Raw genomic sequence first — 21,974 nt, 5'->3', positions numbered from 1 at the left:
GGGAGAGCGGGGGAAGCTCTCGATCCTCTCCCGCCTGGGGCGGCCCGGGGCGGCCGGGCCTCGCGGTCTTCACGCCCAGCGCCGGCGCAGGGAGGAGGGCGCGCAGGGGACCCAGGCGTTTGAAAGCGCCGCCTCCCTTCCCCCTCCTTCCCTCGGGTGCCTCTGAGGTGTAGCGTCGCGTTCGTGTTTTGCCCTCCCCAAAATGCCGACTGGGCTTGCACGCGCCTCTGGGATCTGTGGGTTTCCCCCTCAGAACAATGGCGAAGAGGCACGGCTGCCCTAGCAGTGAAACAGACCCCAAACTTGGCTTTTCTTTGCATGCACTTCACTGTACTCTGGTTAATGTTTGTTTTTTTCTGATACACTTCAGTAGTCTTGGAGAGACTTAAGCAGGTGAGTAGATACAGTACTTACGTTAACTGAATTAATACTAACCTTCATCAAAGAAAGAAGTAGCTTCTTGGGAAAGACTCTGTAGAGTTAAGGGAATGCTTCAAAAATTACAAAAAATACACTGGATACAGCATACACAGACCCCAGTCATCAAGCATTGGGTTGAATCTTGGGGCCGTAGATTGATTCCCTGCCAATAACTTGGAGCTTATTTTCCTACAGTACAAATATTGCCGATGGTTCTCAGTTTAATTTTAAGCAGTGATGTTGGTGGACTTTTAACTTCATTCAAGAAATTCCAAGAGCTGTGCCCTGGGAGAGAAGCTTGAAAACCTGGGCAAAGTGTACCTTGGCTGTATGATTACACTGCATACGTACATCTAATCATCCCTTTAAAAACTATTTTGCTTAATTTTTAATATTAATGCCGTAGTTAAGGGCTTGTGTTTCTAACTACAGCTGTTAAAATTACACATTTGCTAGCTAACACAATGGGTTTTCTGAGAGTTTGGGGTTTTTTCTGTGCTATGCAACCTGCTTCCTTTCCACTTACATCTTACCACTCCTCAGTTATAAACTTAATACATGGAAGTTAAGCTGGAAACCAAATTCATTCTGTTTCAGCTGTTTGTCTGCTGGAGTGGGACATAACTTGATGCAAGATGTCCAGAAGTGAAAGCTGTGATCATTGTTTGTTTAAACTGTTTTTCCCTGGCGCGCAAGCAGTGTTGAAGTAAATCCTCAAAGTTAATTATTAGCTCGGTGTCCTTTTTAGATGGTTAAATTGTGCTAGATACTTGGGTTTATGAAGTGCCTTTGGTATTAGATGTGCTAGTATGTTCCAACTCTGATTTTGATAGAGCTTCTTAAAGTGCTCAATCAAGGCTACGTTTCTATTTTTTTTTTCCCATGTTCTGTTTCCATACTTCTTCATTATTGTCATTGTTCTTTGTGCCTTACGTGCAGTGATTGAGGTTTTTTCTTGTTTTAGGGTATGCTGTTCCTCCACCGACATCACAGCCAAACTATTCGAGCACGTACACCATTATTCAACAGCCTGCTACCACCACTTCTGTAGTAGTAGTTGGTGGCTGTCCTGCCTGCAGGTAAAATAGCTTTCGAGTTGAGCCATAAACTCAGACTTGGGTTTTAATCTTTAAATTACACATATCCGTATAGTTCCTTGGTGTTCAATAGTTTCTCTTTGTGTATTAGAATTGAATTAATTGAAAAAGCACTAAAATTTAGCAGTGGAGTGCTTTAATTTATGAGTATGAGCATGTCACGAGTCCTAATGGACTCATGACAGCCACTATAATTAATACTGTAGACTTTATATACAAACATGTATCTGTTCTTTATGATAGAGGAAGATCTGTAAGTGGTATTTTTCATGAAAAGGCAGTTCAGTTGCAGATGTAAAGGCTTAGTTCTTTGGGGGAGGATGACGGGAAGTCCTTTCTGATGTGTTTATGCGCTGTGACAGTGAGTAGCATGATTTTTATTGTGAAACTTTCTGTAATCTTTGACCATAGTCACTTCTGGTTATCTGGCAGTCCTGTGGAAGGGCTTCCGCTGCTGTGGTGTGTGCCCCCATTCCCAGCACCCAGACTGTGCAAAGCCAGGCAGGGTGATCGTCAGTATTGGTTGAAAACATCAGTATCTTAAGGCTTTAAAAGACCTGTTACTTTAAAAGTCCTTTTACTGCAGGAAAATGGGGAGATTAATAGATTTGATTCAAAGTGTTAATCTGATGAAGTGGTGAAAACCAGAAAAAGTGGTCAGCTATTAGTTGGAGTTGCAACGAAAGAACAACTTCCCCCTTGGAGATCGACAGCCATAAAAAAAGGGAAGGAGGCACTCTGCTTCCACATTAGTGCTGTAAGTCAGCTGTAGTGCCGTTGCACTTCTCAGTTCTTCTTGTCCCAGGATATTAACTAATGGGTGAGGGCAGTCAGATGGCTACTGGTGCGCCCGGCCAGCTCTGACTCAAATGCAGAATCATTCCCCTTCTGTTGAAATGTATGGGAGTTACCCTTGTGGCATCCTGCGAGGAAGCACTTAATATTCTGCAAGTCTGAGCCCTTGCTTACCAGTTTCAAAACGTGTAGGAAAGAGACTTGCTGGAATAGCTGAAACAGCAGGCTGTGATGGAGATTGTCATAGTGGCAGAGGCTGTCTCCCAGATGTATTTTGGTTTTGGTAGAATTGATGTTTGTCTGAGAGTCAACACCTGCCTTCAAAGGTGGATTTAAATAAGTATCGTGTGGTGCTCTGTAAACCCAGGTGCCTGCTGAAATGCCACTAGTTAAGGCTGAAGAACCTGTACCAGCTAGAGCTATTGATGGAGAAGTGTATGTTTTAGACAGGGGAAGTAACTGCTGAGCTGTTCAGAGTATGTGGTAGATAACTGCCACCTGAGTAATTACATTAAAATGCTTTTGCTTGAGCTCAACCAGGAGACAGGAAAGATGTTATCCATTGCTTGGTAAAAGGCAGGCAGTGTGTTTATACAGACCTTCTGGCCCTAAACCAAATAAATCTCAAAATGTTTTGACTATGGAAATGGTCTTTGCAATAACTTAAGATTGGTAGACTCTTGCTGCTATTCTTAGGATTTTTTTTTCCTGCAAGCTAGCCTGGGATGCTCTAGCAGATGCCTTTGAAACAACCATTTGCAATAACTTTGCTCATTTTCCCAAATCTGGGAAATCTTTTGTAAGGTGTTTTTAAGTGACCTCACTTGAATAGTTTCCTGAAGTGATCAGACTTGCTTTGCTGGAGGTACCCAGTGCTCTGTACATTGTGGACTCTGTCCTAAAGCAAAATACCCTCCACGGAAACCTTGTTTATTCTTGGATCCTTGGGTTTTGTTTTAGGCCGTGGAAAAAATTGTGAGGAGGACTATGACATGTTGATTACTATGAGGCATAATACTGCACTGCTTAAACTGTGGGACTCTTTTTGGCACTTCTGAAATACTCTTGATCAGGAATCCCAAGGACGAGTAACTGTATCTAGTAATGGTGTGTCATAGTCTTCCTTGCAGTATCACTATGTTTTTTTTTCCTAATGGTCTTTAGAGGAAGAGTCAGAGTGTCAGGGTAGGAAGGGAAAAAAATCTCAGATTGCTTGTCTTTTGCCTAGTTAAGGACTTGATAGTCTGGTACTTCAAGAGAAAAGACAGGGAGGCTGGGTGGGAAGCATAATATAAGAAGTAATCACGGCAACCTGAAGGGTCAGGGTTTGTGTTCTGGAAGGTCATACTAGCTGCTTCTCTTAGAGGAAGAGCTCATAATCCTCTTTGACTTCTCAAGACCTTAAACGTAGTTCTAGTTTACTTCTTGGCCTGGAAATCTATTTTATGAAGTGTGCAACATGCAGCTACACTCTGAATACAACACTGAACAGCAAAATTGTTGAAAGGGCATTGATAAACATAAAAAAAACCCCAACCAATGGTACATAAAAACCTTCGTTATTAAACTGCCAAGTCAGTCGTCCTATTACTCTTCTGATTTGATGCTGTGCATGATTGTTAGAGAAGTCCATCTGCTTTAGATCATGAGGAAGGAGCCTTGCTTGTGGCTGTGGAATAATGTAACTGATAGAGTAGGCTAAAGCCCATCGAGAGGATTGCTGTCGTCAGAAAAACAAACCAGTCTTTTGCACTATGGCACGTATGAATGTTGCTAATTGAAATCAAGACCATTTTCAACTTAAAATATATGGTGTTGAGGAGAAACATGCAGTATTGGTCTGTTACTTGGGTAGGAGTCTATTTTATTGCAGTCACAAATGATCTTGGGATTAATAAGCTAGTTACAGTCCAGTCGATCTTTAGGCTTCATTTATGGTATGGAGTCATAAAAAGTGCAAAGTGTCTCCAAAAGCAGCCTCTCTACAAGTAGGTAGTGAGCCCCTGCTCACTGTGTAATTGCATTTTTTTTTCTTACATCTCTGAAGCATTGCTGCATCTGAGGATGACTCTCCTGTCTTGCAAGCTGTACCTCTTGCTTAGTTATTCATTAGTCAGATTATCCTTATTCATCACTGGTCAGTGTTGCTTTCTGGTTACAGACTTCAATATTAATATATGTTCCATCCTTCCTTGCGTTATTAAAATGTCTTGGGTGGTTGCAGTCTGTTTTCTTAGTGTGAGTTCTTCTCCCAACCCTGATGTACAGAGAATTAAACTGAGTTGCAGAATACAGTCGGATTTATTGCTTGTAGTTGACATCTAAGGATTGGTCAAGTCCTGCTTTTAAACTATTTTATGTTCCCAAATACAGATTGAGTCATTACAGCCGCTAACTTTAGAGATCCAGCTGCGTAATTGTCTTTTTAGCTTGGAGAATGCAGTCTGGCTGCTTCCCTTGTGATCACTTTCATTTTCTTTTTCTCCATGTTGCGTCCTTGGGTAGAAAAAACTGCAAAAGAATGTTTGCTCTCCTATTACTTAACAGAAGAAAGATCCCTTTAAAAAATGGTGAAAACATTCTCCTGATGTTTGCAAAAGCTGGTTCTTTCAAAATCTGGGACGGAGCTTGTGATGGGTCCTGTTGGGTTTTTATTTTCCTGTTTAACAAGTATTCTGTTGTTTGGAAGAAAGGGTGAGGGAAAGGTTGCAACGCTGCTGCATTGTGGCGGCTTTCTCCTCTGACAATTATAAAACATCTGCTTGAGACGTATTGTAGTGGGTCACAAATTATAAGAACACCAAAGCTTCTCTAGGACTGGAGAATGAGACAAGTTTGATTAAAACTGTATTTATTCTCAGATCTCTCACAGCCTTCTCCCTGCCACAGTGTTTGCTGTTTTGTTTTGGGTTTTTTTTTTTTTTTTTGACTTGACAAAGTAATAAGGTCTCAGGTTTTGGTTGAAATTTTGTGTTCTTAAGCGCATCTCTCCTGAGAGAATGGACTCTGGGAAAATTGCACTTTGGTGATAAAGTCTTCCAAAATTTCAGTCTTCTGGTTTTTCTTCAGTTCTTTCGATCACAAACACTGCGTGCGGTTTGATAGAAGGCTGTTCAGGAAGTAGGTTTTCTATAGTTATTCACAACCACTATGTTTAAATATTATGTAAATATTCTTAGAATTTTATAATATGTGCTGGTTATATATGCAAGGAGTTAAAAAAACAAAACTAGCTATTTAGAGAGCATGTCTGATATTCTGAGGAAAACCTGTGGATTTTTGGTTTCTAACAGCAGGCTGATGTGCTAGAGATCCTTTTGAATCTTGTGAGTGAAGCCGACTTTGAAATACCTTTTCAAGAGCACTATAAAGGGGAATAGGTATAATAGTGCAGCATCTCCTGACACTGTTTTTTGTCACAAAGATGATCAGCCTGTCCTGGGAATCAGTGTATCCCCCACATCCTACAGTGTGCAGCTTTCTGTAAACATACGCTGTTCAGGCAGACTGGGGCGTTCAACCCTGCTGTGCTGTAATTTGGTGGCTGGAGCAGTTGGGGCATGAAATTCAGCAATGACTTAGGCATGTGACTGCAAAGAAGAAAGCTTCGATACAGCAGACTTGAGCAGATGCCATGAGTCTGCCGTTTGGAATTACTGACTAGGATAGCTGTAACTTTTTTTTTCCCCCAGCCGGACAGCAGAGGCGTGCAGCTGCTTAGCTGGAAGTCTGTTACCTAAGCCCAGAAGAGAGGAGGTGGTAAGGCTGTTAACAGGATCCCAAGTGAGAACAGCATAGCTCTTGCTGTTTCCCAGGATTTTTGTTCTACTGCTCTGAACTGATTTGTGGACAGTAATCAAAACACATTTTTCTAATAAATGAGACTTCATGTGGTTCGTAAGACACAGCCGGAATGTATTCCCTAGTGGGACTGTCGAAAAATGATAATCTTGGTCCCTAACACCCAGTCTGTCACTGGCATGGGTTGATAGCTTTTTTTTTTTATTAGTGTCACCATTTGTCTTGGTGCGTGTATTCTGCTAATTAGGATTTCTTTGTAGCAATGAGTTGTTCTGGGTGAGAGGAGGAAACTGGTCTTGTTTGTTGGTAACCAGAGGTGATACTGGTCCAGCTGTGTGAGGACAAAGCACACCAGATTTTAGTCTAGTTCATTGTGGATAGATGTCCACCATCTACAGAGAATTTTAGCTGGCGTGCTTAGCCTTATTTGTGAGGCTATGCTGTTGGTGTGAAGCCATGAAGTTTGTCTCTTAATTAGTGTGTTCTCAGAACTAGAATTAAAGCAGTGGTGCCACTACATTAGAGAAGGCTGGTGATTCGTAGGCATTTCAAGAAAGACGACAGCTAGGCACTGGCTGTTCCCATTGCCAGAATTTCTCTGGCTCTGCAGCGAGCCCTCAGTATAGGAAGTGGGACCTAAAGCATAAGGAAGTTCAGATAAACGTGTAAATACTGTGATGTCGTTTCCTTGAAGGTGACTTTTAAGGATAATTGCATTTACATGTATGTGCAGCTTGGGTTGAGGAGGGCAAGCCAGTGGCTATGTATAGATTTGGGTTCCTTTCTGTGAATACCGATCAATTCAATATGCCTTCAAGCTAAGGCTAGAGGAGCTGGCACCTCTTTTCATGGAAATTAAACATTCCACGCTTACTCAGTAGTTGCATATATGATTGTCAATTCTTTTTCTTCTGCTCCTTGCAGGTGAAATTTAAACATGCTTAACCTCGCTGCTGTTGCATTAGCTAGGACAGACATAAAGAAAAGCTATCTGTTTGGTTTCGTGTTTCAAAATTAAAGATTTTGTATGCAGCTTCCAAAGTCTGTGCTTGTCACTGGTCTGATGTTTCCATTAAAATGTAAAGTTAGAGAACTCGACCCATCTCTCCTGCTGCAGAGGTTGGATACCGATCTGAAAATTCCACTTGCTTGATCGGTGAGGGAGTATCTGTGTAGAAGACAGCTGTAGTCTTGAGTGCAGCTTCTTTTTAGGTCTTGCAGAGCTTGTTGTACAACCAGACTGCCTCTGATTACCTGGGATGACCCTTTGACTTTATTTGTAAGGGATGAAAAATGCTGATAAGCACACATTTAAATACTGTGATGTAGTGTTAAGTCTAAAAATGCACATCTTAAATTGTACTGATGCTGTGGCCGCAGATCTTGCTATTGACCCTCTGATCCTGAGCATTTGACTTCAGATAGTAATGTTTTAAGGTTTATTTTCAAGACGGGGGTTGTCTGAAAAGTAATTTGGTTTAAAATACTTGTCAGTGGGAATAATTGACCTTACTTTATGGAGTTGGCAGCTGCAGTTATAGCTTAAATCCAAGACACTGCTTGCAGTATAAATAAACCTTTCCACTTATTTTTAGATTGGGAGTGGTGCAGTTATAATCAGCTTTTATGTGGTTTATGCTGTAGAACAAAATTTATGTTTGGTTACATTAGAGACTCCATATTCAAACTGCAGATTCACTAATTTCTCAGCAGCTCAGGTAAGGTGCACAAGTGAAAACTAAAATATTCATTCTCTGTTATAAAAAGTGTTTTTTTTTCTCTCCTAAATTTAGTTACTGGCAAAGCAGTGATTGGATAAGCGTTCTTCTAAAATTAGGTAGTGACACAATTCAACAGAAGCCAAAAAGTGTTTGTGTAGCTAATGCTGTAGTAGTAATCACACTGCTATAGATGTGGTAGGAACTGGCTCGAGACACTGGGTGTGTTGTGGTGGAGGTCCTGCAGATGAGTGCTGGTAAGCTTTCCAAACGAGCCTCGCCTGTAGCTGACTGGGTCTGCTGCTTGGCTGTCCTGTCCCCGGTCTTCCTCTGCCGCTGACCCAGCAGTGCATCCTGTGGCTTGCTTTGTCCCTCGCTGGTTCTTTTCGTTATAGCTTAAATCCAAGACACTGCTTGCAGTATAAATAAACCTTTCCACTTATTTTTAGATTGGGAGTGGTGCAGTTATAATCAGCTTTTATGTGGTTTATGCTGTAGAACAAAATTTATGTTTGGTTACATTAGAGACTCCATATTCAAACTGCAGATTCACTAATTTCTCAGCAGCTCAGGTAAGGTGCACAAGTGAAAACTAAAATATTCATTCTCTGTTATAAAAAGTGTTTTTTTTTCTCTCCTAAATTTAGTTACTGGCAAAGCAGTGATTGGATAAGCGTTCTTCTAAAATTAGGTAGTGACACAATTCAACAGAAGCCAAAAAGTGTTTGTGTAGCTAATGCTGTAGTAGTAATCACACTGCTATAGATGTGGTAGGAACTGGCTCGAGACACTGGGTGTGTTGTGGTGGAGGTCCTGCAGATGAGTGCTGGTAAGCTTTCCAAACGAGCCTCGCCTGTAGCTGACTGGGTCTGCTGCTTGGCTGTCCTGTCCCCGGTCTTCCTCTGCCGCTGACCCAGCAGTGCATCCTGTGGCTTGCTTTGTCCCTCGCTGGTTCTTTTCCCCGGGTCTGGTGTTGACTATGGATGGCGATGCCACCCCTACCCCCTTTTTCTTTTAATTGGTGTTTTGCGTTACCGCAAAACACTTCCTGAATAACTCTGTTTAGGGGGAAGGGAATTTAAAATAAATTCTATTTAAAGTGTCAGGGACATCTGCTGACCAATAGACTTGGGCCTTGCAAGCTGATTAAGAGGGTTGATTGTAATGGGTTAGACAGCAGTCCTCTATGCTTGTGTTTGCAGCTACTTGGGGCTGACCAGAAGCACCCCGATTGATCCCCCTCTAATGTTTAATTAGTGTGCTTATTCTCAAAGGTCAGATCAAAATTAGGCTGCTTATACTCTTAACTAAACACACTGGCCTACTTGTCACAAAGGTGGACTTCAGGGCAGGAACAGAATATGGAATTACTAAGAGACAAGGAGAAGATTTGAAAACACTTAACAAAGCATGAGTTGAATGCCTGCAGGAAGGAAATGCTCAATGTGTGAATGAAAAAGATGGCATTAATGTAATAGCAAAACAAGGCAGGAAATACAGTAGCCTTAACGTGCTGCGTACTGTGCTTAGTATGCGTTTTCCAAAATCATGTTATTTTTGGTGTCATTGAAATGCCTGGAAAAGTGACTTTGCCTTTCTTGGATGGATCTGTAGCACTGAAAACTGTTTAAATCGTTAATTACTCAGAAGCATCTAGATTGTGTCTGAGCCTCTTGGAACATATAGTATGTTACTGGGTTAACCTGTGGAGGGGGGGGAAAAGAAGAGGCCTCACTGTCTGAGCTTCTACTGCTGATTTTTATTTGGTGTGAGGGCGCTCAGCAATTCATGCGCTTCCACAAGTACAAATTGCTATCTTCAACTTCTGCATCCTGGCTTGCTGTTTTTTGTTGAATGCAAGTGTCCTTTCTATTCCTGTACCTGTAACCAGGCTGGCTGTCTAAACAGTCTTGAATGGCTTTGCATTTCAGTCCTATTAGCAGCTTCTTCCCAGGAGATGGCACTTGTAGTAGCACATCTTTTCCCTGGTGAACGAAGTCGATGGTATGAGAGCCTTGTTTACTGACTCCATTCTTTAATTGAAGTCTAATTTCGAGGGTAACTTGCAATGTAATTTTACAGTTCTAGTGTCCAGATACGCCCTAGGCAAAGAGGTTGTACAGCGAAGAAATTGTGCTGAAGCTTTCCTATTAGCCTTAAGCCATGCCACATAGCCCCCCCCTCACACACAATCATATATTCAGGTAGGACAGCTGGTTGGAAGTCTCTGGAAGCAGGTGTTAATAGGAGGCTCTTCAACTCTGCTTTCAAAGTCAGTCTAATAAAAGCATCTCTGCTTGGGTTAATATGCTCTGAACTTGACCTAGCAAGCAGACTTTGACGTGTCCTGGCACAGGCTAATGGTATAACAGCTGGTTTGGGATTAGGACTTGAAACTTGGGTAGCAAGGGTAAATCGATGGGATTTTCTTTACTACTTTTCTTTCCTTTTGACTCTCTTGCTAATTCACTTTTTTTTTTTTAAATGAGGACCATAATGAGACATAGTAGTCTGGATGAAGCATTAATAATTTATAGTATATGGGAAAAGTTTACTTTGTGATGTGCCCCTGTATGATATTTTCCTTTTTTCTAGTAGAGACAGTGACTGCTGTTCGGTTCATCATTTTCAATAACTCCTTCCATATTTCTTTCCCCAGTGGTACCAACCCCTCTGATTTTTTTCCCCCCATTGGTATTTCACTTTGCTGAGAATTCTCTGTGGCGAGAGGGGAAGGGAAGCAGGCATGGCTCCCATGGGCTGATGGAGATCCTGGGCTAAAGTTCTCTGTAGCAGAACAGTAGATGCAGACTGAAGAGAAACACTAGCCAAGCTGAGCAAATCTAGCGCCTGTAGTTTCTCTGGGTGCTGTTTGAGGTGATGCAGGGGAAGTGCTGTGAGTCAGTGACTAATGTGCCAAGACAAGGGTGAGTTTCTGCTTTGCAGCAGAAATGGCCTGGCTCCTCCGTGTCTGCTGGCATATAGTGTAATTTGTCAGCGCTTTCACTGTAGAGGTAGAAATGCGTTGCATGCCAGGGGAGGGGGTACATGAGGCCTTTTGCTCTCACCCTCATAAACCCACTGGATATACTCGTCATCAAGCCGGCAGAAGTGTAAAGGCTAGTTGATGGCACACGAAACTCCGCTCAGCATTCCCACAAGAAACGCTTGCAGTATCAGCTGGACAGATGTAGGCGTTGCCAAACCTGACCTACAGAAGAGAGCTCCGGTAAACTGCGTCACAAAGACGCTCAGTAGTGCTGTTTCCAAGAAACCTGCTCTTGCTGCTGCCAAGTGTGTCTGTTGTTGATGGTCAGTATTAAAACTTGTAGTAGAAATACCAGAAATGAAAGCAGGATTCTGTATACGTAGTCTGTATATTCTGTAAGTCAGCAACTCATTGTGGCAAGAATCGGTAATTTGAATCAAACACAAAACCCCAGTAGGCGAGCCGGACCAGCTGGCTGGTACTGCAGTCTGTTGAGGTCTCATCGGTGGAGACTGTCACGTGCTTTTGGAGAAGATGAAAAGAAATCTGTTTATAAAGAAAAAAGTTCCATTGCCTGACTTACAAGGAACAGAGGGGTGATGTTATGCTGGGCTTGTAGGAGTAGCCACAGCGAACAGCACAGGCTACAAAAGTCTGAGCTTTGGGACACTTCTGTGCTGACCCTAGAATCCGTATGGTGATTTGAGCATTAGTCTTCATCTTCTAACTTGTTGACTTCAGGGAGTGTTATTTGAGGATATGAAACTATAAAACTGCTGGGATCAACTGCACCCTGACAGTACCTGTATACCAAATGCAAGTCGGCTTCTATCACAAGAACTCTGTAAACAGAAATGAAGTAAGTTCATTGAAAGGAGGTGACTGATGTTAAAAGCTTAAGCTGAACATGAAGTTGCATAAGCAGAAGAATATCAAGAACGCTTTGAAAAGCCTTTGACTTCTTAAGATGGTTGAGGGGAAGGAGAATGGTTTTTAAGTTTAATCAAGTGGTAATGTTTTAGCCATTTGCAGTAAGGAAATGGTCTCGGAGTCTGCATCTTCCTTCCTTCCCTCTATTGCGCCTTGCTTGTAGCGTGTATTTCAAGGTCCCTTGGCTCTGTTTCTGTTGACTTTCACTGTACCAGGGAACTGAAGAAGACACATCATGTTCAAGTATTTTGCTAAACTCCATATTTTGACTACTTAGTATAGCTGCTTACATTTCTTAAGTTAGAATACTCAGGCTTTACTGTCTGTCTTTGTTTTGGGGGATGTTAGGTACAGCGCTTCAGAAAGTCGGGGACTGAAATTAGAAGTCCGTTCAGGTAAATTTCTGCTGTCTCAGGACTGTGCCGGAACAGAATTTCTCACGGTGGTCATTCAGCTGGGACTCAGCTGGAGCCAGATGACATCAAGAGTGGGTTCTCCTACAGTTCTGAAGGGACATCAGCTTTTGGAAGTAGAAACTGGGAACACCTACTGAGGGTTATTTTAAGTGATGCGTGTTTGGCATTTGGACTTTTCTAGCTACCAGAAATAAACTCGTTAAACAGCTTACGACAGTAGTGCTGCACCTCTGAGCTGTTATGGTGACTTGGGAGGTCTGAATGTGAGTAGTTAGCATAGCCCTCTACACACTTACTTAATTGGCACCTTCCACAGCGAAGTGCTGACATCTGAAGTACTCTTTCACTGTAAAGCTAGAGTTAGAATTTTTTTTTAAGCCCTTCTTATCCTGCTAAATTGGTCAGAGCCCTAAATGCCCAGTGCACCTAGACCTTTGCGTGATAATTATATTGGCTCGTGCTCTCTGAAGAAAGATCTGCCAGCACATCTGAGAGAATGTGCTGGCAACTGCAGGAATCAGACATGGCCAAGTTGTGTATTAATTTGAAGTAACAGACTGAAACAAACCTATTTGCATCTTGCTGTCTGCAATGGTTTTAACTTGCTTAGTGAAAGCATGAGCTGGATGTTTCACCAGAAGCCCTTAACCAGTGTTACACAACTCTCTGCCCATTCAAACCAGGCAGAAGCTGAGAAAAAGCACCAAATCATCAGATCAAAACCTTCAGAAAACAAGGATTATTTTTTCTGAGAGCTCTAGTGCACATGCACTGTGGGAGACTTGAGGTTGAATGAACAGAGAGGGTTCACCCCAGGATAACTGTGGAAACTAGGTGGGCAAAGCATATGACACAAGTGTGACTGCTGCCTGTTGTAAAAGACCTAAAAAGCTGAGAAAGGGAGTTGTTTGGTGTGCAATAACCAGTATAACAACACTGCTACACAGTTAAATCTTTAGCACTGTATCACTCCAGAAGAGTTAGTAAATTATTTTAAAAGCAGGCTGCTTTTCACTTTTATGAGGGTACACTTCAGTGATGCTAAAGTTTAGTTACAGAAAATTGTATCCTCACCTACACAGAAAAACTTGAGCCTGAGAAGGGCTAGCAAGGAATAAGGTGTGATACTTGCTTACAATCTCTGTCCTGAATGTGTGATCTCGTACTCCTGTGTAGTTACCTGGCAAGGTTAGCTGAGCTAGGATGCACGAATACAGGAGAAGAACCATGGCTTTCAGATTCTTTAGGGAGCCAGAGATGGCTGCAGAGGCACAGGCTTCCATGTTCAAGCTTGCAATACAGCAGGAACAAGTCACATCCACTCAGGTGCTACATCCGTGTGCGTTCTTCAGTGTACTTGCCTTAACCGATACTTGGAGTTGATACAACTGCTCAGAGCTGCGGTGGCTGTGTTTTGAGCCAAGTACCAGTCCTGGATTGCAGTGACAGAGAAAACAGTTGCTGTCTGGAACTAAACAGCTAGTTTGAATTCAAGCTTTTAGACATCTTATCTACAGTCTGATCACCTGCAACTTTCCTGTTTTTCTTGTAAGTGGTATAATTCAAAACCTTCTGCTGCAAGCTATGAAAATAAAGGCATTTTAAAGGAAGAAGAAAAAAAAAAACCCAAAACCCAAACCTCTGTGTACTTTATCTTGCTATATAAAATGGTGTGGCTTTTAGTGACTGACAGATCACAATGTGGGAACTTTGGGGCAAAGTTGGTGAGTGTCCTTGACTGAGTCTGTTTTCCATTTTTACAGGGTTGGCGTGTTGGAGGACACCTTCACCTGCCTTGGTGTTTTGTGTGCCATTGTATTCTTTCCAATTGGGATTCTGTTCTGTCTTGCACTGAGGCAGAGAAGATGCCCTAATTGTGGGGCAGCTTTTGGCTAAGGGGATGAAGGTGGATGTGCTTATGGAAGCTACAACTGTTAGCATACTCTTTCTAATGTAAATGTCATGTACAATCATTTTATTTGCTTCAGACCTGTTTTGTAAAGTGTGAAGAAATTTAGTCTCTTGCATGTAATTTAAACTTAATCTTTTATGAGCATGTGCATTGCAAAACATGAAAACCCAACTTGTTTTCCATGTTTAGTGGCACCTGTTGAAAACTAAATAAAACTGCTTTTCCTTTTGCAATCCTCAACTTGTGGCTGGATTATTAAGTAAGTGACGAATGTGTCTGATAACGTGTAGTCTGAAGGTGGAGTTAGTAATCCTAGCTGCAAAGAAGGACAAATATTTGCCATGATCCTTACGATAGAAAAAAAGAGATGATTTAGGGCTGTACTTGTTCAAGCACATCAGATGCTTTTGAGGAAAGTGGTGCAAGTGCTGTGTGTGCTACCACTTAGGCTAATGGGCCCCCTCTGCCTTCTGAAGGCACTATACTATTGCCTACTATACCAAACAGCAAGAGCCCTATTTTATTCAGTGAAGGTTTTGCTTATAGGGGCGCACACACACACAGGACCTCCAAGGGCTGCAGTGCCAGTTTCCCATCTGCTATAGCTGGTATTAAGTCACAGGCAGCAGTAATTTCTGACTGCAGCAGGGCCCTCTTCTCTAGAAAGAAGCTGTGGCACTGCCAACCGTGAGCCGCCCTGAGTAAAGTTATTTGCACTTCAGATTATTTAATCCTGATTGATAGACTGTGTAAGCTTTCAGTAATTCTCTAGGTTGACTTTCTAATAGGCTTTAGAAAAGGGGTTCAGGTGCAAGTTACACTTCTGAAAAGTTGGTGTTTCAAAAGGGGATAATGGATATTTATGCAAGGTTCCACAGCAAATGAAGTGTCCTCAGCCTTGAACTTGAAAGGCAGTGTTGGAGGAGGAGGGGGAAGGAGTGGACTCTACCTCTGCAGCCATCACATGCTCATATGCTATTTTTTGATATTAAGTAATTGAAAGGCATTTCACATGACTTGAATTTACTGTTTGTAGTGGTAGAAGCAGGCCCAACAAAATGAATATCCATGGAATGCACATACACGAAGTAGAATGATTTAGCGTAAGGATTAATCACTGGCAGTAGTCAGGATACAGATGGCAGGTGGGAAATACCACCCGACCTGTGCAGTGATGTGGCACCCAGTGCTGGCACACAGTGAAGAGTCAGTTTGTCATCGCTTCTAGGCTAATTTCTGAGATGACTATTACTATAGGAAGAGTCTTTCAGCAAGCTAGCTCCACGGGATTTAGGAAATCTGAGCCTGAGGTAACAAACTGTACAACTCTGTGACTGAAGTTAAAAGCTGTATTTCGCTTAACTCTGACACTGTACTATGCCAGCATTTACGACATTGCTAATTTTGCCAAAAATTTTCAAACTTAATCTGTTTTGTGGAAGGCTACAGTAACGGAATAACTTCAAAGGCAGCTTTTTATATTGGCATTTGAGAAAAAAAATCATGGCACTGTTTTATTATGACTTTATAAGACTAAAGTTTGACAATGTTTTAAAGAAAAATTTATCATTGAAGAATGTGTTGACAGTACATTAGACTTAAAATGGGTTTATGTTAGCACTTGAAAATTTGTATCTGAACATTAAGCAAAGCATTACAAGTTGTCTATTCTTAAAGGATAAATATTTATTTATAACCTAGGGTGTCTTTCTTAAAATAATGTATAATCCCTTTATACAGGCAATTCTCTATTCTGGAATAAGGCAGTTATTACATTGTTCCGTTTGGGGAAAAAAAAATAATCTCTTTCTTATTTAGTAAATGGCATATGCAGGCTTATATTCTAGAACTTACCATTGCAGTTTACAGATAACGAATGCCAAAGATTCAGATTTGTGAGCTATTAGTTACACTGGTTTACTAGAGTTTCCGAACTATCTCCAGTATTTTCACAATCCCTACTACAAAAAAAGGCGTACTGTAAAATCAAGCCAAAGAGCTCAAACATTAGCCCAAAGCAGTTACCTCATTAGAAAGTACAGGTTTAAAAAAAAAAAAAAAAAAATCAGAAATCCATTCCAGTATGCTTCTATTATACAGTAATTACATTTAAATAAATTTTTAGAACAAGTTTAGATAGTAATTGTCATGACTGAAAATGGTGTTTTTAAGGAGGAAGTACATGTGTGTGGACTGTATATTCATCGAATAATTGGTGCTGATCTGTCATTTGTTACTGTTGGTCTGAGTTTCACAGTTGCAAAAGGATTTTCTCCACTGAAAAGAAATACACAAAGTTACTAAAAGGCTTGCTGCAATACAAAACCAAATTTAAGCCATGCAGTTTCTTCACCCAAGTTGTTGAAGACTAAGTTACAGTTTTGGACTAAAGGATTTTGTGCAACTCTGTTTACTTGATTTTTTAAAACAAGGTTACATATGAAGACTTGCCTGTAGTGATCGAAAATTTGGGAAGTTAATGCCCAGTTAGATGTGGATATTTTTGTAAACAGATTTTTGTTTTTAACCCTCATATACATAGTTTAAGTCCTGCTCCCTGTCAAACTGCTGGAGAAACACTTATTTTTCTGAGAAGGGCCTATGCATTGTATTTTACTTGATGCCACTCTCGAGAAAAGTGCAACCAATTTTAGCCATAACATTTTACCAATGCCTAGGAAAGGTCACAGAGAAGTTTGGGAAAAACATCCTTATTTCCCCTCACAATCAATACAATAATATAAGCTGATATAAAAATGAACACAATTAAATGAGTGTAAAAGCTTTAAAAAAATATACCTTAGAAAAGGTGGTTTTATAATGCCATTCATATCAGGTTTCTGAAAAAGAAAAAAAGATATTTACATAGATTTACAAAACCATGCTACAGGCGTTCTCACTGTCCTGCTAAGGAAAAGAGACCCTATCATTCAAGCAGGCTAAAATATTTCGCCATTTAGAATAACTATTGTGTAGTTTAATTGAACTGTGGAGGGGAGAATTACCTCAGAACATAAAAATCACAAAGTTAAAAAATGGTGTTGGCATCTGGTGTGGATTTTTTTTTCCCCTGTGTGGTGACACACTTCCAACATGCCCCGTTTAAGATCAGTGATCACCTGAGATCTACCTGGGCATTTTATAGGCTAAAACAGCAAATGAAATGTCGCTACAATGGCCATCAACCAGGAGAGAAAGGACAGAACAACTTGCAGCACAAACACACTGTACTGTTTCTATAGCATAATTTATAACCTGCTAGTTGTCACAGCAAAATGCCAAAACTAGGCTTGAAGCAGAGCTTACAGAGTAAACACAGTCAGTGTATCTTCATATAACTGTAAAGTCCTAAGTTAAAAAAGGCAGCAGCCAGCATAATAACATATTTAAATATTAAAAGCCTGAAGTGAGGGCAGATTTCTGATCGGTATTATCTAGAGGTTTTTTTTATATCACCTACCGTGTTTAGCGACTGTTGATTTACAACGTACAAGCTCAGGTATCTCCTGTGACTTTCGCAAGTAGTGGTGGTGAGTAAAAAAGCAAGAGAACAGCTGATGGCATGTACGTAATATAATTTGCATTGTTTGTATGGGAGTGATACAAAAGGAGGAATAGTTTTGCATAGCTGTTGCTAATACTTCATTGTAATGAAACCATCATGCTGAAGCGTACAGTTGGAAAAGCCTTGGTTTTATACAGTACGCACTCTACTTCTGTGATGCACTTTGTTCTTGTGAAGTTAAAAGTAACCCAAAAGAAGGCCATGTCACTCCGTCACAGTGCTACTGCAGATGCAGTGTTTCAGGAAAAAAACAAACATGGAAGTTTTGGCAAACAGTTAATTTCTACTTTTTTCCCCCCTCTAAATTTTAGTAATAATCATACTTAAAAATGACATATTTCAAACTGCAAACTAACTGCATTGCTTCTAATAGGCGTCAGCTAATGTTCAATGTGAAAATTTGAATATACGTTCTTGCAGGTAGAAGCAGGAATATGCAGTCACCTTTTGCATAGCAGCTTGACTTGTACCAATCAGTCTGCGTGGCCATTCTGTTCTCAATTCCTAAAATTTCACTGCTGAACAAAGGCCTGTAAGCCTTTCCCTTTCCAGGACCTAATTCATCAGGGTTCTTAAGCACGTGCTTGACTAGTGATTCCAGTGAAATTGGTCATGTACATCAGTCATAAATAGAATTAGACCTTAGAGTTAGGCCTAATAAGCCCTTAAAATTAATTTGAATGAATGAATGCCTGAATTACATGCTACTTCGAACTGAACGCTAACCCTTATCAAAGCTCCATCGACTACTAAGTCTTTTCTGGTTGCTGCTGTTCTGCATAACCTAGCATGACCAATGTAACTGGCAAGAACCATTCTTCATCTTTCCTCCTTGAAATCCTGAGCTATTTTTCCTGTGTATTCTGAAACAAAAGTAAAAGATGCCTCCATGAATAATTTCCTGCTTCTGCATAAAAGACACTGTAGCTTACTGGTTTACGTGTATGTAAATTCTGTACGGGTCTACAAACCAGCCTGGTATAACATCGAGCTTATTTCCAAAGCCTTGTGGTGGCGTGGGGGTTGGTGCCTTGCATGGAAGCAGGGAAGACGAGGAAGCTCTGCAACTTTCCAAAAGAATGAAAGTAAATAGTGGCTTCGGAGCAAAACACTCCTCTACAGTTCTCTTCCTTATTTTGTATGGTAACAGGTAAGAAGAATCATGGGGTCACAGAAAAAAGGTGGCTGCTATGAGTTATGGGGTACCTCAGCAAGAGTAGTTATTATTTTATACTCCAGAATTCCTAATTTATTATTTTTTTTAATCTTGCAGAAATTCAGAATCTCAAAAAAGATACATCTGTTTTCCACTCCTAAGAGTCCATAAGCCCATTCTGGCCTCCAAAGAGAATATACTGTTCTAATTAGAATTCTGTCCTAGTCTGTCAGCTAATTGATCTGCCCTTCCTCTTGGTTTGCCAGTTCAACAAGAACGTTAGTCCACAAGCCTTCAGTCTGTTCCTACCCCCCCTGACGTAATGCCCCAGAGCAAACAAACCAACCCTTAAGGTGACTGCTCCTGGGAACTGACTGAGGACAGTTAGCCATTCTAAAGACAGCAGTGCAGTACAATGATACCAAGGCAATTTAACTGATTCAGTAATTCTAAAGCTCTCTCCTAAGTCACCTTTCACTTGTTGCAGGGCAAAGAACTGTACTGCTTGTTTGGCAGCTTCCACAGGCTGATACATCTTTTAACTACTGCAAACCTAATTGCATTTGAAGGACATGTTGATCCCATAGGTCTCATCAGCTAGCCACCTAATAAATGGACCAATGCATAAATCTGACATTACAGAATCACAGAATGGCAAGGGTTGGAAGGGACGTCGGGAGATCATCTAGTCCAACCCTCCTGCTAAAGCAGGTTCTCCTAGAGCATGTTACACAGGACATTGTCCAGGCGGGCTTTGAATATCTCCAGAGAAGGAGACTCCACAACCCCCCTGGGCAGCCTGTTCCAGGGCTCTGTCACCCTCAAAGCAATGAAGTTTTTCCTCATATTCAACTGAAACCTCTTATGTTTCAGTTTGTGCCCATTGCCCCTTGTCCTGTCACTGGGCACCACTGCAAAGAGTCTGGCTCCATCCTCATGACATCCACCCTTAAGATATTTGTATGTGTTGATGGGGTCCCCTCTCAGTCTTCTCTTCTTCAGGCTGAGCAAGCCCAACTCTCTCAGCCTTTCCTCATAGGGGTGAAGCTCCAGTTGCTCTCCTCTGAACTCTCTCTAGGAGTACATTATTACATAATTGTTAAGGCTCATTGCTTCTTTATCCAAAAATGAAACCCACAAATGTGTCAAAATATAAACACTTGTCTTCATAATAATTTTAGCTCCCAGGTATTTGATTTGAAAGTGACCGAACACTAAAATTTAGATCTTATTTCTTGATATTTATTTCATCCATTGGAAAAGCTTTATTCCTCATAGAAAAACATTGTCCTAGAAGCACATCATCACCGCACAAATTACGTACTTCCTCTACAGCAAAGTTCATTATTGATAAATAAACCCACTTGCTTGAATGTGGATTCAAATACACTATATTCAAATATCTAGATGCTAATATTAGACTGTTTTGACAAAAATCAGCTAATCTTGTAATAGGAGTACTTAGATGGAAAAAAAATATCCCAGAACATTACTAGTCTAGACCAAGTGGGGTGAGATCTCTTAACTGAGAGGAGGGCTTCACTTCAGTACTTCCCTGTCAAGCAACTTCCATCTTTTTTTTAATGAAAGACTCTTAGCTCTGCTTCTAGTTCTTCATGTGTTTTAAGGACCACAGATTTTTCTGTAGTGGGAAGCGCTAGCCTTTTGTCCCCTCCCTGCCAGAGAAAAGCTACTTTTTGTTTCGATTTCTGCATCTGCAAGAGCTATTTTGGCAGTAGTTAGTAGAAGTGGGTCTCCATGTTGTATCTATAGCTGCTCTTCTGAAATAGCTCTAGAGCGGCTTTCCAAAGCCAAGTACAACTGGAGGGAACATTTCTGAAAGGCCTGCATAGCTGAACCTCCAGCAATTTTTCACATTTGTACAGTTGAGGTGACCTGTTCATCTTCTAAGACCTAGGTAAAAGTCTATGATGTGATTATGAAAGTGATTTCTTTGAAGACACTATTTACTCAAGAAAGAAAATTACTATAATTTCATTTCCTTTCCTCCCACGTGTAAAAATTCTGTCTCCGTGTTTCTGAAATGGAGATAATAGTTTAAAGTTCAGATGTTACTGACAGTTGATGTAATGTGTGTCATGCTTGTGTCTTTCCAATGGTAGTTTTTTCTAGAGTGATGTATTGGAAGTTAGTTATGATTTTGTTATTATTAAGCAAATGTTTCTGTTTTTACTTAAACACAGTTCTTTCTCTTTACTTGTCAGTATAACAAAGAACTGTTAACCCCCTCCAACGCCTAATACTTCTAAGTAAAAAATGACGTGGATACACGTGACATCCTAATGGTAGACTTAAATGAAACAGAAGGAGAGGAGGTTTCTTTGAAGACAACCGTTGTTTCCTGATGCCTTTCTGTTTTACGGGAGTACTGTTATAAATATTCTGTCATCCTTTGACCTTAGATGGACTCTTTCACCATGAATCAAAATGCGATGCAACAAACTTCCAGTTTCTGCTTTTTAAGTTTCTTTGGTTAATTTTACTTCCATAAAGTACAAATTTACAAAGGCCACTTAAATTTCTACTGCATGATTCAACAGATCACTTAGAAGGACAACCCAAAACTTGAGATGCTATATTGATATACAGAATACTTTAGTTGTACCAATAAATAATAAATTGTGAATTTCTTAGCTACTGGCAGCCAACTGTAGGATTCCTGACTTCCAAGAAGCTTGCTCTGGTACCTATTAATGGAACTCTGCATCTTGCTCTGGTACAGTCTCTCAGTTTTAGCAGTGACAACTATATTCAGTATCTATAAAACCACAAAGTTTTTGCCATCAAAATGTGATCTTTGCTTCAAGGGGCTTTTTGAAGAAAGTCTCAAAAATATCAGCATTAGATACACATCAGCAAAATATTTATTTAAACAAGCAGCAAAAAAAGACTAGTAATTGCTTACCTTGATTAGTCTTCACTTTAAATCGTTTGCTGACTTACTAGCAGCAATACTAGCTTTATATAGCATTATCTCTTCATAAAAATGTATTTCCACCTAATGGTGGTTTTGCTCAATATAGACGTTAGTTAGTATTCACATCCCTCAGCATCATCCACAGAAAGAACACTTTCATGGGGTTGCATAAAGCATTCCTGAATACAGAGTTTATGCTGTTTTAAATCCCCTGTCCCACTATAGCTCTAAAACCAC

The 21,974-nt window shown here is 40.7% G+C and overlaps 1 protein-coding gene across 1 annotated transcript in view; it reads right to left on the bottom strand.

Moving 5' to 3' along the window:
* Nucleotides 1-16,279: 16,279 nt before the first annotated feature.
* The window catches only part of BAIAP2L1 (BAR/IMD domain containing adaptor protein 2 like 1), a 54,247-nt gene continuing 48,552 nt past the window's right edge, over nucleotides 16,280-21,974 (bottom strand). The window contains exons 14-15 of the mRNA XM_009649531.2: nucleotides 16,878-16,918; nucleotides 16,280-16,355 (exon numbers count right to left, since the gene is read on the bottom strand). Of these exons, the coding sequence (XP_009647826.2) occupies nucleotides 16,280-16,355; nucleotides 16,878-16,918 (117 nt within the window). The remainder of the gene's footprint in view (nucleotides 16,356-16,877; nucleotides 16,919-21,974) is intronic.

The sequence above is a fragment of the Egretta garzetta genome, unplaced genomic scaffold (assembly GCF_000687185.1).
Source record: "Egretta garzetta isolate BGI_Z169 unplaced genomic scaffold, ASM68718v1 scaffold292, whole genome shotgun sequence".
In the NCBI taxonomy this organism is placed as follows: Eukaryota; Metazoa; Chordata; class Aves; order Pelecaniformes; family Ardeidae; genus Egretta; species Egretta garzetta.
The sequence above is the reverse complement of the archived record's forward strand: the minus strand, read 5'-3'. Positions and strand labels throughout refer to the sequence as shown.